Below are 15,839 nucleotides of genomic sequence, written 5' to 3'. Positions count from 1 at the left end.
GGGACAATTTTTTAAAGCTGTACATTCTAATGCCAACCAGATAGGCAATTTTGGACCTGGAAATGTGCAATGAGACCGGATTAACTAGTGACCTTCAAGGAACCTCTAGGCAACAGTGCTCATAACATCATAGAATTTCACATGAGAAGCATGGGTCAAGACGTGTATCTTAAATGAGGACATCAAGTTGGCTAATGTGAACTGGGGAAAGTAGGCCAGACAATAGAGAAGCAGTGACAGATGTTTAAGGAGATATTTCATAACTCTCGGCAAACTCCACACACAGTCACCCGAGGCTGGAATTGAACCCAGGACCCTGGAGCTATGAGGCAGCAGTGCTAGCCATCGTGCCTCTCGGATTGACATCTAGCTTCTTGCATTCTTTCCTTCAGGGTCAAATATCATCTCATATCTATAATTCACATCTTTCCCATTGTTTAATACTCCTATACTGGTTCTCTTTGTGTTGTTTGCTTTCCAATACCTTTGGGACAGGCCTCCAGCATGTTCATCTGGATTGAGTGGGATCCCAATTTTATTTTAGAGTTTCTACTAATATCCAAAAACGAAAAGCGTAGCTAAAATAAGCATTGGTTCCTCAGCAGGTGAGACTAGTAATGGGGAAACAAGAAAATTATGAAAACGTTTAGAAGGCACAAATAAGAATATTTTAACATCAACAGGTAAAAGGAAGAGAGGAACTCAAAACAATCACAGGGGAAATGGTATTAGGAAAACTGCTAGAATTAAAGATTGGCAGGTCCCTTGGACCTGATGGCTTGCATCCTAGGGTCTTGAAAAAAATGGCCGCAGAGATGACAGATGCACTGGGTTGTGATCTTCCAAAATTCCCTAGATTCTGGAAAGGTTCCAATGGATTGGACAATCAGCAATTAACACCTTTTATTCAAGAAAGGAGGGAGACAGAAAGCAGGAAATAATAGGGATAACCTAACATTTGTCACACGGAAAATGCTAGAATCCATTATTAATTTATTTTTTTAAAAAATTTATTCTCCATTTTCACATTTTCTCCCACATTTACATCCATCAACAATAAACAATAATCAGCAAGATATGTCAGTCCCCATAATAACAACGATCCCATCTACCCACCAACCCCCAAACCTCAACCCGCATGTTTACATAAACAAATGACAAAAAGGAATCAGGGATTACCCGTAGTCACCCTTAATCTTACACAGCTCTCACCCCCCCCCCCCCCCCCCCCCCCCAACCACACCCCAGGTCTCCAGCTCCTCCCATCCACTGCCTCTTGTAAAACTCCTCCCCCACCCTTGGTTCCTTTCCCCCCCCAACTTTCCACCCCGGCTAGACCACTAGGACCCTGTTCTGCCAGGCTCCGATGGCCGCAGCCCCTCCCCCCACCTCACACCCGTTCACTGGCCGGCACAAACCGGCCAGGGTGGAGGCCCCTGCCTGGGTTCCTTTCCCACTTGCCCGGCCCCAGGAAAGCCCAAAGATACCCTTTTAGCACACAAACCCTGCATATCCACCTACACTCCAAAGAACTCTCATTTCGAGTGAAAGTCCCGTCCCTTCCCTTGTCCAAATATAAACCACCTTGGCTCCTTTAATCTCTACACCCGCGCGCAGTGATACAAAAAAGAAGAAAATACAGTCATGAGGTTACATCGGCACATGGCCATTCCTCAATTTGTCAGTTCTGTCACAGTCCTTCTGCTTTCGCAAACTCCTCCGCTGCTTCCGCCGTTCCAAAATAAAAGTCCCTGAGCTTGTAAGTCACCCTCAGCTTCGCTGGATATACAATGCAGCACCGCACCTTGCTAATGTACAGTGCCCTCTTCACCTGGTTGAAGGCAGCCCGCCTCCTTGCCAGCTCCACCGTAAAGTCCTGGTATACACGTGTACCATCTCCAGCCCACTGCACTACCCGCTTCTGCTTGGCCCAGCTCAGGACCTTCTCCTTCACACTGTACCTACGGAAGCACAGAGTCACTACCCTTGGCGGCTCACTCGCCATTGGTACAGGCCTCCACGACCGATGAGCCCGATCCAGTTCATATCGGGAGGGGTCCTCCCCCTCCCCTTTTTTGCCAGCATCGCGGCAAAATACTCAGTCGGCTTCGGTCCTTCAACTCCTTCGGGCAGCCCCACAATCCTCAAGTTCTGTCACCTGGATCTATTTTCCAGGTCTTCCATTTTTCCTCGCAGATCCTTGTTAGTATCCATCACCTTCCGCATCTCTTTCCCCATCGAGGCAAGTTGATCACCGTGCTGCAATAACGTCTCCTTCACTTCCTTCAGCGCCTCACCTTGCTCTCGCACCTCCGCCACTGCGCTCGCCACCTCCGTCCTCACTGGGGAAACCGCCTCCTCCACCAGCACACTCAAAACCTCCCTCATCTCCTTCCTCACCGTCTCCATGCATTTCGCAATCTGCGCCAACTGCTTTTCAAATTCCGCAGCCATCACCGTGGTTATTTCTTCAGCCGTAAGCAGTGCGGCCTTCCCTGGTGCTCCAGCCTCCATTTTTCCTGGTGACCCCGCGGTGACCTTTCCACTCCCCGACGGACCTCCAGCTGTTTTTTTTTCGGCCGTTTTTTTGCTCACCCTCGACATTTTTCTTTGGGGGTTTTTCCCTCCTGTGTCTTCACAGTGCCTCCTCCGTGCCTTCTCCCTGCTTCTGCCGCCTCCGTGGACCCTGGGACCGGGCTTAAAGCCCCGAAAATGCCGTTCCCGAGCGGGAGCTCTCCATTGTGCGGACGCCTCCCGCCCGCCGTCACCGGACATTGCTAGAATCCATTATTAAGACGGTAGTAGGACATTTGAATCATCATACAAACAGGCTGTCAACATGGTTTTGTGAAAGAGAAAGAGTGTTTGACTAATTTACTAGAATTATTTGAGCAAGTAAAAATCAAGATGGGCTCTGTAGATGTGGTGCACTTGGATTTCCAAAAGCTATTTTATAAGGTGCCACGCCTAAAGTTTCCACGCAAACTGATGCCGGGGCTTATATAGCATGAATAGAGAATTGGTTAACTAACAAAAAGCAGAGACTGGGCTAAATGGGTCATTTTTGGGTTCGTAGTGGAGTGGCACAGGGGTCAGTGCCGCGCCCTCTACTGTTTACAATCCATATCAATGACTTAGTTGAAGGGACTGGGTGTATGATAGGTAAATTTGCTGACGACACAGATGGATAGGAAAGCAAGTTGTCAAGGGGACATAAAAGTGTCTACAGGCATTTGAATAAATCAAGTGAGTGCGGGAAAATGTGGAAGATAGAATATAATGTGTGAAAAATGTGAACTTAGCAGGAAGAATAGAAAAGCAGTATATTGATTGAATGGAGAGAAGATTGCAGAACTCTTGGTTCAGAGGAATCCAGATGTCCTGGTACATTAGTCACAAAACATTACTATGCAGGTTCAGCATGTGATAAAGTAGGGAAATGTTGCTACAGCTATGCAGGCCCTTAGACCGCAAATGCAGTATCATAGATTTTACAATGCAGAAGGAGGCCATTCGGCCCATCGCGTCTGCATCGCCCCTTGGAAAGAGCACTCTATCTAAGCCCACGCCCCCACCCTATCCCTGTAACCCAGTAACCCCATCTAACCTTTTGGTACTAGGGAGCAATTTAGCATGGTCAACCCACTTAACCTGCACATCTTTGGACTGTGGGAGGAAACCGGAGCACCCGGAGGAAACCCACACAGACACAGAGAAAATGTAAACTCCACACAGTCACTCGAGGCTGGAATTGAACTGGGTCCTTGGTGCTGTGAGGCAGCAGTGCTAACCACTGTGTTACCGTGCCGCCCTATGTACAGTTCTGACCTCCTTACTTAAGAAAAATATAATTTCATTAGAAGCAGTTCAGAGACGGTTCATACAACTGATTCATGGGAAGAAAGGTTTATCCTATGAGGAAAGTTTGAGCAGCGAGACTAAACCCATTGGAGTTTAGAAGAATGAGTGGTGATCTTATTGAAACATTTAAGATCCTGTGGGGACTTAACAGGTGGCTTCTCCTTGATATGGCAGGGTCTAGATTAAGGGACATAATTGAAAAATAATCATCTTTATTAGTGTCACAAGTAGGCTTATATTAACACTGCAATGAAGTTACTGTGAAAATTCCTAGTCGCCACACTATAGCACCTGTTCATTCACTGAGGTAGAATTCAGAATGTCCAATTCACCTAACAAGCACGTCTTTCGGGACTTGTGGGAGGAAACCGGAGGAAACCCACACAGATACTGGGGGGGAACGTGCATACTCCGCACAGTCAGTGACGCAAGCCCAGGAATCGAACCTGGGTCTCTAGCACTGTGAAGCAACAATACCATCCACTGTGCTATTGTTCCTGTCCAATTAGTGGTCTCCTCTGAGAATTGGTAGTCTGTGTAATTTTCTTCCCGAGAGATCAGTGGAGGCTGAGTCATTGAACATTAGATTTTTTCGATAAGGGAGTCTAGGGTTCTGGGAGTTAGACTGACGAGAAAGCAGAGTTAAGTTCAGATAAGCTATGGTCTATGGAATGGCAGAACTGGCTTGAGGGCCAAATGACATACTGCTCCTAATTTTTGCATCTTATTACAATTCTGAAAAGAAGCTTTAGTTGTTTTCTTATGTAAAGGTACTACTATGTAAATACAGTAATATATTTTTGAAACAAATTGTAATGCTGATTGATTGTGTGCTTATCAACTAGGCCAGAACTCGTGGAGCCTCACCTCCCTGATAGATTGAAAAAAGGAAAATGTACTGATGGTAAGAATCTAGATATCTTTTCTATTAAGACCTCCAAGACTACAAGGCAAGGAAATTGTTCCTTGACTTTTATGTCTAACACATGGAAATTAAGTGGATGAAGAATTTATATAATATTTTGCAAAGAGCAATTTATGATCATGTTCAGTATAGAATTTTTGTTAATACAATCTACAATAGATTTTTCTCTCTCGTCCTACTGTTGATTACTGTGACTTTTTTTAACCACCATAGCTGTAGCAAAAGACCAGTATTGGTGTTAATAGGGCTAATATATATCTTGCAATGGAAAGAGCCAATCTTGTAATGAGGGTGTCCAATTGCCACATAGTTGGAGAAAACTCTAATTGAAAGAATGTTTTGCTAGATGTCACTTTTCTGTGTATATAATTTATATATATATTATACTTGCATCCTTATGGCCTGGGGTGTTGCATTATCTTCAATTCTAACAGCATGTTATTTGCTGTGGATTTGTTTCACTTCAAATCGAATTAAGACTATCCAAATTCATTTCACTTAGGAACCCCACCCACCAACAGAGGGAGGAGACGTGTATCCCGCCCACCAGAGACAAATTTAACACGAACTGTTAAAGGTGAAAGAAGCATACTCTTCCGATATTATCTAATATGTGCATGAATTAGTTATGTGTGACTAGACCATAAGAAATTTAGTGAGTGAGTTCTCCCAGCGAGCCAGAGAAGACACAGCCAGAGTGAGACAGAACCAAGAATGAGTTTGGGAATTTGAATCTAGGCGGGAATTGAATCAAATCAGTAAGGTAGCTCCTTTTAAATTTCAGGAGTTTAAATTAATTTAAATTAAGCTAGAATTGTGCAGTGTAGGTTAACAAGGGCTGCCCCACCCACTCACATAACTGGTTGGCAGTTAAGTGTCAGTCACTTAAATCTACCTTGATCTAAAAGCAGGTGGGGGAGGGGAGTCAATTCAGGACAATTTAAAAAGAGCAACATGTAAACTCACTTCCAGTGAGTTCTCCCAGTGAGCCAGAGAAGAGACAGCCAGAGTGAGACAGAACCAAGAGTGAGTTTGGGAATTTGAATATAGGTGGGAATTCAAAGCTGGGTGGGGAGGATGTGCTTTTTATCCCTGGTAAGTGACTGGTAAGTAGTGTTTCTGTTTTGTTTTTCTTTTCATTGGTATATTTATTTATTTATTTCTTCATTGTTTATTTATTTATTTTTTGGGAAATTGTAATTGTTGAAGTTAACCAAAAGTTTAAGACATGGCAGGAGATCCCAGACCCGTGTCATGCTCCTCGTGTGCGATGTGGGAGCTCAGGGACATGTCCACTGTCCCTGGCTCCTTCACGTGCAAGAAGTGTGCCCAGTTGCAGCTCCTGTTAGACCGCTTGACGGCTCTGGAGCTGCGGATGGACTCACGCGATGCTGAGGGCGTCGTGGATAGCACATTTAGCAAGTTGGTCACACCACAGGTGAAAGGTACTGAGGGAGATAGAAAATGGGTGACCAAAAGACAGAGCAAGAGTAGGAAGGCAGTGCAGGTGTCCTCTGCAGTCATCTCCCTGCAAAACAGATATACTGCTTTGGATACTGTTGAGGGAGATGACTCACCAGGGGAAGGCAGCAGCAGCCAGGTTCATGGCACCGTGGCTGGCTCTGCTGCGCAGCTGGGCAGGAAAAAGAATGACAGGGATATAGCGATAGGGGACTCAATCGTAAGGGGAATAGACAGGCGGTTCTGCGGACGCAATCGAGACTCCAGGATGGTATGCTGCCTCCCTGGTGCAGGGTCAAGGATGTCTCGGAGCGGCTGCAGGACATTCTGGGGGGGGGGTGAACAGTCAGCTGTCGTGGTGCACATAGGCACCAACGAAATAGGTATAAAATGGGACGAGGTCCTACAAGCTGAATTCAGGGAGTTGGGCGTTAAACTAAAAAGTAGGACCTCAAAGGTAGTAATCTCAGGATTGCTACCAGTGCCACGAGCTAGTCAGAGTAGGAATGTCAGGATAGATAGGATGAATGCGTGGCTCGAGAGATGGTGCAAGAGGGAGGGATTCAAATTCCTGGGGCATTGGAACCGGTTCTGGGGGAGGTGGGACCAGTACAAATCGGACGGTCTGCACCTGGGCAGGACTGGAACCGATGTCCTAGAGTGTTTGCCAGAGCTGTTGGGGAGAGTTTAAACTAATGTGGCAGGGGGATGGGAACCGATGCAGGAAGTTGGAAGGTAGTAAAACAGGGACAGAGACAAAAGGCAGTAAGGGGGAAAGTGGAAGGCAGAGAAGCCATAGTCAAAAATCAAAAAGGGTGATAGTAAAATGTACAAGGTACAGTGACTGAGGGGAGCTCAGTGAATAGGACCAGCTATACTAAAAGAAATAAAACGGGAAGTGAAAACATTAATGGTAAGCGACGCGGCAGGTTGTTACATGAAGATATGGGTTTAACGACAAGGAAAATTAGGAGAAAGGTTAAGAGGAAATATAACTTAGGAGAGGTTACTGATCGAGGTGTTAGATTCAGAACAGAGGTAAAAAAGCCAACATAAGTGTACTTTACCTGAATGCTCGTAGTATTCGGAATAAGGTAAATGAGTTGATGGCGCAAATCATCGTGAATGACTATGATTTAGTGGCCATTACTGAAACATGGTTAAAGGATGGTCATGACTGGGAGTTAAATATCCGAGGGTATCAAACTATTCGGAAGGACAGAGTGGATGGTAAGGGAGGTGGTGTAGCTCTGTTATTTAAGGATGACATCCGGGCAACAGTAAGGGATGACGTCGGTGCTATGGAGGATAAGGTTGAATCCATTTGGGTGGAAATCAGGAATAGTAAGGCGAAAAAGTCACTGATAGGAGTAGTCTATAGGCCAGCAAATAGTAACATTATGGGGGGGCAGGCAATAAACAAAGAAATAACTGATGCATGTAGAAATGGTACAGCAATTATCATGGGGGATTTTAATCTGCATGTCGATTGGTTTAACCAGGTTGGTCAAGGCAGCCTTGAGGAGGAGTTTATAGAATGTATCCGCGATAGTTTCCTAGAACAGTATGTAATGGAACCTACGAGGCAACAAGCGGTCCTAGATCTGGTCCTGTGTAATGAGACAGGATTGATTCAGGATCTCATAGTTAGGGATCCTCTCGGAAGGAGCAATCACAATATGATGGAATTTAAAATACAGATGGAGGGTGAGAAGGTAAAATCAAGCACTAGTGTTTTGTGCTCAAACAAAGGAGATTACAATGGGATGAGAGAAGAACTAGCTAAGGTAGACTGGGAGCAAAGACTTTATGGTGAAACAGTTGAGGAACAGTGGAGAACTTTCCAAGCGATTTTTCACAGTGCTCAGCAAAGGTTTATACCAACAAAAAGGAAGGATGGTAGAAAGAGGGAAAATCGACCGTTGCTATCTAAGGAAATAAGGGAGAGTATCAAATTGAAGGAAAAAGCAAATAAAGTACCAAAGATTAGTGGGAGACTAGAGGACTGGGAAATCTTTAGGGGGCAACAGAAAGCTACTAAAAAAGCTATAAAGAAGAGTAAGATAGATTATGAGAGTAAACTTGCTCAGAATATAAAAACAGATAGTAAAAGTTTCTACAAATATCTAAAACAAAAAAGAGTGGCTAAGGTAAATATTGGTCCTTTAGAGGATGAGAAGGGAGATTTAATAATGGGAGATGAGGAAATGGCTGAGGAACTGAACAGGTTTTTTGCGTCGGTCTTCACAGTGGAAGACACAAATAACATGCCAGTGACTGATGGAAATGAGGCTATGGCAGGTGAGGACCTTGAGAGGATTGTTATCACCAAGGAGGTAGTGATGGGCAAGCTAATGGGGCTAAAGGTAGACAAGTCTCCTGGCCCTGATGGAATGCATCCCAGAGTGCTAAAAGAGATGGCTAGGGAAATTGCAAATGCACTAGTGAGAATTTACCAAAATTCACTAGACTCTGGGGTGGTCCCGACGGATTGGAAATTAGCAAACGTGACACCACTGTTTAAAAAAGGAGGTAGGCAGAAAACAGGAAATTATAGGCCAGTGAGCTTAACTTCAGTAGTAGGGAAAATGCTGGAATCTATCATCAAGGAAGAAATAGCGAGGCATCTGGATGGAAATTGTCCCATTGGGCAGACCCAGCATGGGTTCATAAAGGGCAGGTCGTGCCTAACTAATTTAGTGGAATTTTTTGAGGACATTACCAGTGCAGTAGATAACGGGGAGCCAATGGATGTGGCATATCTGGATTTCCAGGAACCCTTTGACACGGTGCCACACAAAAGGCTGCTGCATAAGATAAAGATGCATGGCTTTAAGGGGAAAGTAGTAGCATGGATAGAGGATTGGTTAATTAATAGAAAGCAAAGAGTGGGGATTAATCGGTGTTTCTCCGGTTGGTAATCAGTAGCTAGTGGTGTCCCTCGGGGATCAGTGTTGGGCCCACAACTGTTACATAGATGATTTGGAGTTGGGGACCAAGGGCAATGTGTCCAAGTTTGCAGACGACACTTAAGATAAGTGGTAAAGCAAAAAGTGCAGAGGATACTGGAAGTCTGCAGAGGGATTTGATAAGGCTAAGTGAATGGGCTAGGGTCTGGCAGATGGAATACAATGTTGACAAATGTGAGGTTATCCATTTTGGTAGGAATAACAGCAAAAGGGATTATTATTTAAATGATAAAATATTAAAACATGCTGCTGTGCAGAGAGACCTGGGTGTGCTGGTGCAAAAAGTTGGTTTACAGGTGATTAAGAAGGCAAATGGAATTTTGTCCTTCATTGCTAGAGGGATGGAGTTTAAGACTAGGGAGGTTCTGCTGCAATTGTATAAGGTGTTAGTGAGGCCACACCTGGAGTATTGTGTTCAGTTTTGGTCTCCTTACTTGAGAAAGGACGTACTGGCACTGGAGGGTGTGCAGAGGAGATTCACTAGGTTAATCCCAGAACTGAAGGGGTTGGATTGCGAGGAGAGGTTGAGTAGACTGGGACCGTACTCGTTGGAATTTAGAAGGATGAGGGGGGATCTTATAGAAACATATAAAATTATGAAGGGAATAGATAGGATAGATGCGGGCAGGTTGTTTCCACTGGCGGGTGAAAGCAGAACTAGGGGGCATAGCCTCAAAATAAGGGGAAGTAGATTTAGGACTGAGTTTAGGAGGAACTTCTTCACCCAAAGGGTTATGAATCTATGGAATTCCTTGCCCAGTGAAGCAGTAGAGGCTCCTTCATTAAATGTTTTTAAGATAAAGATAGATAGTTTTTTGAAGAATTAAGGGTTCTGGTGTTCGGGCTGGAAAGTGGAGCTGCGTCCACAAAAGATCAGCCATGATCTCATTGAATGGTGGAGCAGGCTCGAGGGGCCAGATGGCCTACTCCTGCTTCTAGTTCTTATGTTCTTATGCTCCAAATTAATTCCTATTTTTTAAATTTCTCCTTTACCATGCACAAATTCATATGCAGTTAACATACTCAGATAATGTACAGCAGTTAGAGCTAAAAGGATATATTGTAAGTGTTCAAATATTTCCTGAAATAATTTCTAATGTGCCGGTTTCTGTTTATTAGACTCCAGTTCTGCACCAGAAAAAGTTCCACAAGTACCAACGACTCCAAGTAGCCCAGAGATAGAAGTTACAATTGAAGGTATTTTTATGTTTCTACGGTGTGGAACTTTTATTCCTTCTGGTTTGATCATTGAAGAGGTTTTTTGGTTTGGCATTCTACGTCTGGTAGAACACTATCTTCTTTTTGTTTGGAAGTTTAAACTAAATGCTTTTAAAGATGCTACCTTCATAAAATTGTTTTGCTAATTTTCCATTGCCTCTTACGCTCTTTTATTTGGGTAAGTTGGGTGTGGCCCTACACTCTATTTTGTAGAAGGATTGGAAACAAGCTCATTAGCTTTCTGCATGTGCCATATACCTGGTCGACCAATTTACAATATGCAATCTAGCATTTTTTTTTAAAAGAATGTTTTGCTGATTTGCAATGCAACTTCAGGAAAACAATTGAATGTTCCACAGTTTTTGAAAATTAATTGTTTTGAACAATTGACAACTATTTTGTAGTCATTGCACGGAAAACACTGAATTATTGTATGTTTTTATTGGCAGCTTCTGATGAAACGCTGCCACCAGTCAAGACAGTTGTAAATGTCACACAAGCCAATGATTCAAATGCTACATTCAAACAAAGAGGCAGGGAATTCTCTTTTGGTAAGAAATGTAGTTAAGCGGATTGAATATCATTCAGATACTTTGGAATCAGGACATATAGTTGTAGTTATGGATTATTCAGAGTCTTGTTACAGTTTTGAATAATAGATTTGTGCTAATGAAATGAAAATCGCTTATTGTCACAAGTAGGCTTCAAATGAAGTTACTGTGAAAAGCCCCTAGACGCCACATTCCGGCGCCTGTTCGGGGAAGCTGGTATGGGAATTGAACCGTGCTGCTGGCCTGCCTTGGTCTGCTTTAAAAGCCAGCGATTTAGCCCTGTGCTAAACCAGCCCCTAACTGGAAGAAACAAAACATTTATAAACAAGCAGATGATCTGGACAGTGAAGTGATCTACCTAATTGGGACTGTAGAAAAGGTTTTGGCAACAGGTTGAGTCAGCTGCCCCACTTCTGTCCCCACAGAATGAAGATACTACAACATAAAAAAGCTCATTTTGCGTAATGGGGAACGTTGGAAATTTTTGGTAATTTTTTGTACATATTGTTACGTTGAGCAGATGGTGATTGCCGGGCATACCAAATCCCAAAGGGAAACTCGACAAATGTATTACACTCTCTTTTGTATTTTGACCACAAGAGGATCGGTCAGAAGTCACAAATTCCAGTAACATGTTCGGAGATTTTAAATATTAGATTAAAATATTTATAAACAAAAGAAAACGTAAACACACAAGATTACATTTAAACAGCTAAAAGTAATCTTACAGAATATTCCCCCCCCAAAAGACTTCCTACTTGCTTAAACTCAAATAAATATCCCTTTTTCGGCTGCAAACCTTATGTTTAACTATAGAAATTACAGTAATATTACCCTCCAGGCAAAGCTACTATCACTTTAGTGAGGCATACCACACCATATCCCACTCCTCACTTCCACTCTGCTGTGGAACTTAAGACCCCAGGCTGTTTTTGCAGCCCCAAGACGTTTATGACTTAACTGGGTAGCTGATTTAAAACTGCTTTCTGAAAAAAATGACACTTCTCTGGCTTGGCTGCAAAGCTGTTTCAGCTCTTTATCCCAATACAGAGCAATGACCTAGGAGATCTCACATGGCCACTACCAAGAATAGCTCTCAATATATCTCTTTAAGTACCTTTTTACTTTTCATCTTTTGATTTCATTGTCCTGAGCCCCTCTTCTAAACTTAACTACCCAGAATATAAAAATCTTTTTTCTCCCTATTACTCACACTTTCAGGTCGAATAAAATTTAATAACCTTGATGTATTTATTTACATAACCTTTTATATCTCCTAATGCAAATGTCTACCTACAGTTTGCTTGTAGAAAATTGAACCTGGCCCTCTTATTTGAAATGCCTGCCATTAATATCTATACTCCTTTGATGCCCTAAACTTGTGCGTGCGTGCGCGCACACACACACGCGCGCACCCTGCACAATAACACAATGAACCCCCAAAATGTTAAGTGTAATACCATCTCCCATCACAGTAGATTGAAATGCTTGACAGTCGATGTTTTTGTATTTCAGAACTATTACAATGATTATAATATGTGACTAATTTTAAGTCATTACTGTATCCATTCAAAGAGCTTTAATGAAACTTTGCAAGCCTAGTTGCTATTTTGGTGAAAATTACATGTTGTTTTCTATTGGATATTTATTTCCAGCCCATAAATTATGACTACGATATAATTATCTTCACAAAATCACAATTGTTACAATGCAGAAGGAGGCCATTTGGCCCATTGTGTCTGCACCGGCTCACCAAATAATAATGTGCCTAGTGTTATTCCCCTGCCTTCTCCCGGTACCCCTGCCGCAATTTCCTTTTCAAATAACGATAATTCCTTTTTGAGTGCATCAATTGAAACTGCCTACACCACGCTGTTAGGCAGTAAATTTCAGACATTAATCAGTCACTATGTGAAAAAGCCTTGTTACTTTTGCTTCTTTAATCCATCTCTCTTCCATTAATTTGCAAGACATGTAATAAAACCGATGTCAGACACCTGCTAATAGTACACCAACAAATGTGAAAAATTGTGCAAGGGGAAACTTGCGTAATTACAATGGTAAAGTGACCAATATATATTTTTGTTACATGGGAAATATTGAAACCAAGGCCACTGATTTAGTGGTTTTCATGGAAAATGGAGAAAATCGTTTTGATTCCTAAAATAAAACGTGAAATATTGTGCAATTTAAAACTCAATTTTATTTATTTTATCATGAAAACTGTGGTGCTAATTGTTCGTAGACTGTTTCCCAACTGGAGTTATTTAGTCAGGATGAGCCTAGCTTACGACAGCGTACCTGCTTTCAAGTCTACAACTTGCATTATATAGCATCCTTTACATATAAAGTGTTTTACAGAAGCATCATCAAACAAAATTTGACACATGAGATATTACAACAGATGACCAAAAGCTTGGTCAAAATATAAATTTTAAGGAGCATCGCAAGGATGTGGAGAGTCTGATTGATTTAGGGAGGGAATTGGTGAGCTTGGGCCCTATGCAGCTGAAGGGGTAATCACCAATGGTTAAATAAATAAAATCGGAGACATGCAAAAGGCCAGAATTGTGGAGAAACATAGAAATATTGAAGGGTCTAGTGCTGAAGAGGTTACAGATGAGGAGAAGGTGAGGCTATGGAGGAATTTTAAAACCAGCATGAGAATTTTTAAATTGAGATGCTGGCAGTCTGGAAGACATTGTAATTATCAAGCATGGGGACAGTGAGCGGTACAAGTTAGGATGCAGACAGCAGAGTTTTAAGGAGCCCAAGCTTTGTAGGGTGGAAAATGGGTGGCTGGCTAGGTGATCTTTGGGATAGTTAAGTCTAGAAAGAAAATGGAAAATGGTCAGGATAGTGTTAGAGTGGGAAGAAGCTTGAATGGAGTATCGATATTGGCATGGAATGATTGGGCCACACTGTTTATTCAGTGTAAATCTGAAGGTGCCAAATGGACAGAAAATGGCTTTAGCAGCAAATGGACTGAGGCAGAGATAAGATATTACACCATGTCTTATCTGAACGTAGAAGGAAATATAGATCCAGTTTGTCTAAATTTGCTGCAATATTAATTTTTCCTATCTTGCATGTTCAAATCTGCAATGTTTTGTTCCTCTGATTGTTTGTGTACAGCTGTCAATTCTTAAAAAAAAAAATTAGAGTACCCAATTATTTTTGTTTCCCCAATTAAGGGGCAATTTAGCATGGCCAATCCACCTATCCTGCACATCTTTTGAGTTGTGGGGTGAGACACATGGGGAGAATGTGCAAATTCCAAACGGACAGTGACCCAGGGCCGTGATCGAACCTGCGTCCTCAGCGCCAAGAGGCAGCAGTGCGAATCACTGCACCACCATGCCGCATGCCCCTTGTGTACTGCTGTCTCTGACACTTGATAATTCTGTTACACACAAAGTGCTAACTAGATGCCACTCAACCTTTTGTTACTGTATAAGCAGTAAATACCGCCCTCCAAATCAGCTGCCCCTCCAACTAATGGATATGATTTTCATTTTCAGTCTTTTTTTAGATGCTTCTGGTTATGGTGAGAAATGTTTCTTGAAAGGAAAAGCAATTTGTGAATTTCCATTGACCTCCCCCCGCCCCTCATTTCTAGCACCCTGTTTTCTGATCCCCCTTGTGAACTAAATGGCTACATAATTACAATTTGTTGTTGAATCCCTTTTGTTTCAAATACTCCCCTTCTACTAAAAAGATAGCTCCAATTTGCATGCCTTTGTTTTGAAAAATATTTGAAATTTATTGGCATTATAGGGACCATTGAATAGACCATTGTAGTTACAATTGTGGGGAATGTTCCCCATTGCTTATTGCATGGACTGTAATTTCAAACCAGCCCAAGAACTATTCTAGAGCCACTCCACCCTTCAAAGTCTCCATATTGGTAACCAAGTAATATTTTTGAATAAATAAAAATGGCACCTCTTGAATTTCTTTAATTTAAAATTACACTCTATAAACATTTTCCATTTTAAAAACATTTTGTGTTGAAAAAATCTAGGGATTCAGTGTTCAATTGCCTTTAAATCTAGATGTATGGATACATGTGTAAATGTAGAATCTAACGTAGTGATTTTGTTATTTCAGAACAGTGGAATGCCAAAATTACTGAGTTGAAACAGCAAGTGGAGACACTTTTCAATGAAAAATGTAGTAAGTATTTGTTTCACCGGAAAGAAATTGTACACTTTTTGAAATGAGATGTCTTGTGTATATGTTTAACCATCAATATTACAGTAATTTTCCAAGATTACTTCGTATTGTAGAAAATTGTATAACTTCTAATTAATGCATTTCAACTATGTAGTATTTTAGTGGCATCTTCAATTTCCTAGCAACATTTTTGTTAACTGAAATATCTTGTGAAGTACATGAGTGCTCATTTTTCACTGTACTGTGTGATATACTAGATTACTAAAAGCCAGTTGGCACCTGGAAGTGAGCTTCTGCTGAGCAGGGAAGTAGAGGATTCTTGTCCACATCTTATGTTGGGTTTCTTTCTTCAGTTGAAATAATGGTATGCCCTGCAACTGACATTTGGAAAGATTAACTGTGTGTTGAGCAATCGGTAGTAAGGAGGGTGGTGATGCTACTTTAGCCTCATTTACTAATTGATGAGACTAACCATTCCAAGGTCAGAAGCAATATGAACAGGAGTAGACCAACTGGCCCGTCAGATGTGCTCTGTGATTAAATATGATCATGGCTGATTTTTGCTGGTTGTTCCTGATATCCCTTAATTCTTTAACGGATCAAAAATCTGTCTATCCCAGCTTTAAACATAATTTATGACCGAGCATCTGCAATACTCTGTTAGAGGAGTCTCAAGGA

General features: G+C 42.1%; 1 protein-coding gene across 13 annotated transcripts in view; it reads left to right on the top strand.

The window, feature by feature from the left end:
- The window catches only part of LOC140386703 (general transcription factor II-I-like), a 220,322-nt gene that overhangs the window by 170,691 nt on the left and 33,792 nt on the right, over positions 1–15,839 (top strand). For all 13 annotated transcript variants that reach the window (XM_072469273.1, XM_072469274.1, XM_072469272.1 and 10 more), the window contains 5 exons: positions 4,707–4,765; positions 5,289–5,363; positions 10,336–10,413; positions 10,884–10,985; positions 15,096–15,161. In XM_072469273.1, coding sequence (XP_072325374.1) covers positions 4,707–4,765; positions 5,289–5,363; positions 10,336–10,413; positions 10,884–10,985; positions 15,096–15,161 — 380 coding nt within the window. The remainder of the gene's footprint in view (positions 1–4,706; positions 4,766–5,288; positions 5,364–10,335; positions 10,414–10,883; positions 10,986–15,095; positions 15,162–15,839) is intronic.

Source organism: Scyliorhinus torazame, chromosome 12 (genome assembly GCF_047496885.1).
Source record: "Scyliorhinus torazame isolate Kashiwa2021f chromosome 12, sScyTor2.1, whole genome shotgun sequence".
NCBI classification, from domain to species: Eukaryota; Metazoa; Chordata; class Chondrichthyes; order Carcharhiniformes; family Scyliorhinidae; genus Scyliorhinus; species Scyliorhinus torazame.
This window is presented reverse-complemented; position numbering and strand designations above follow the sequence as displayed.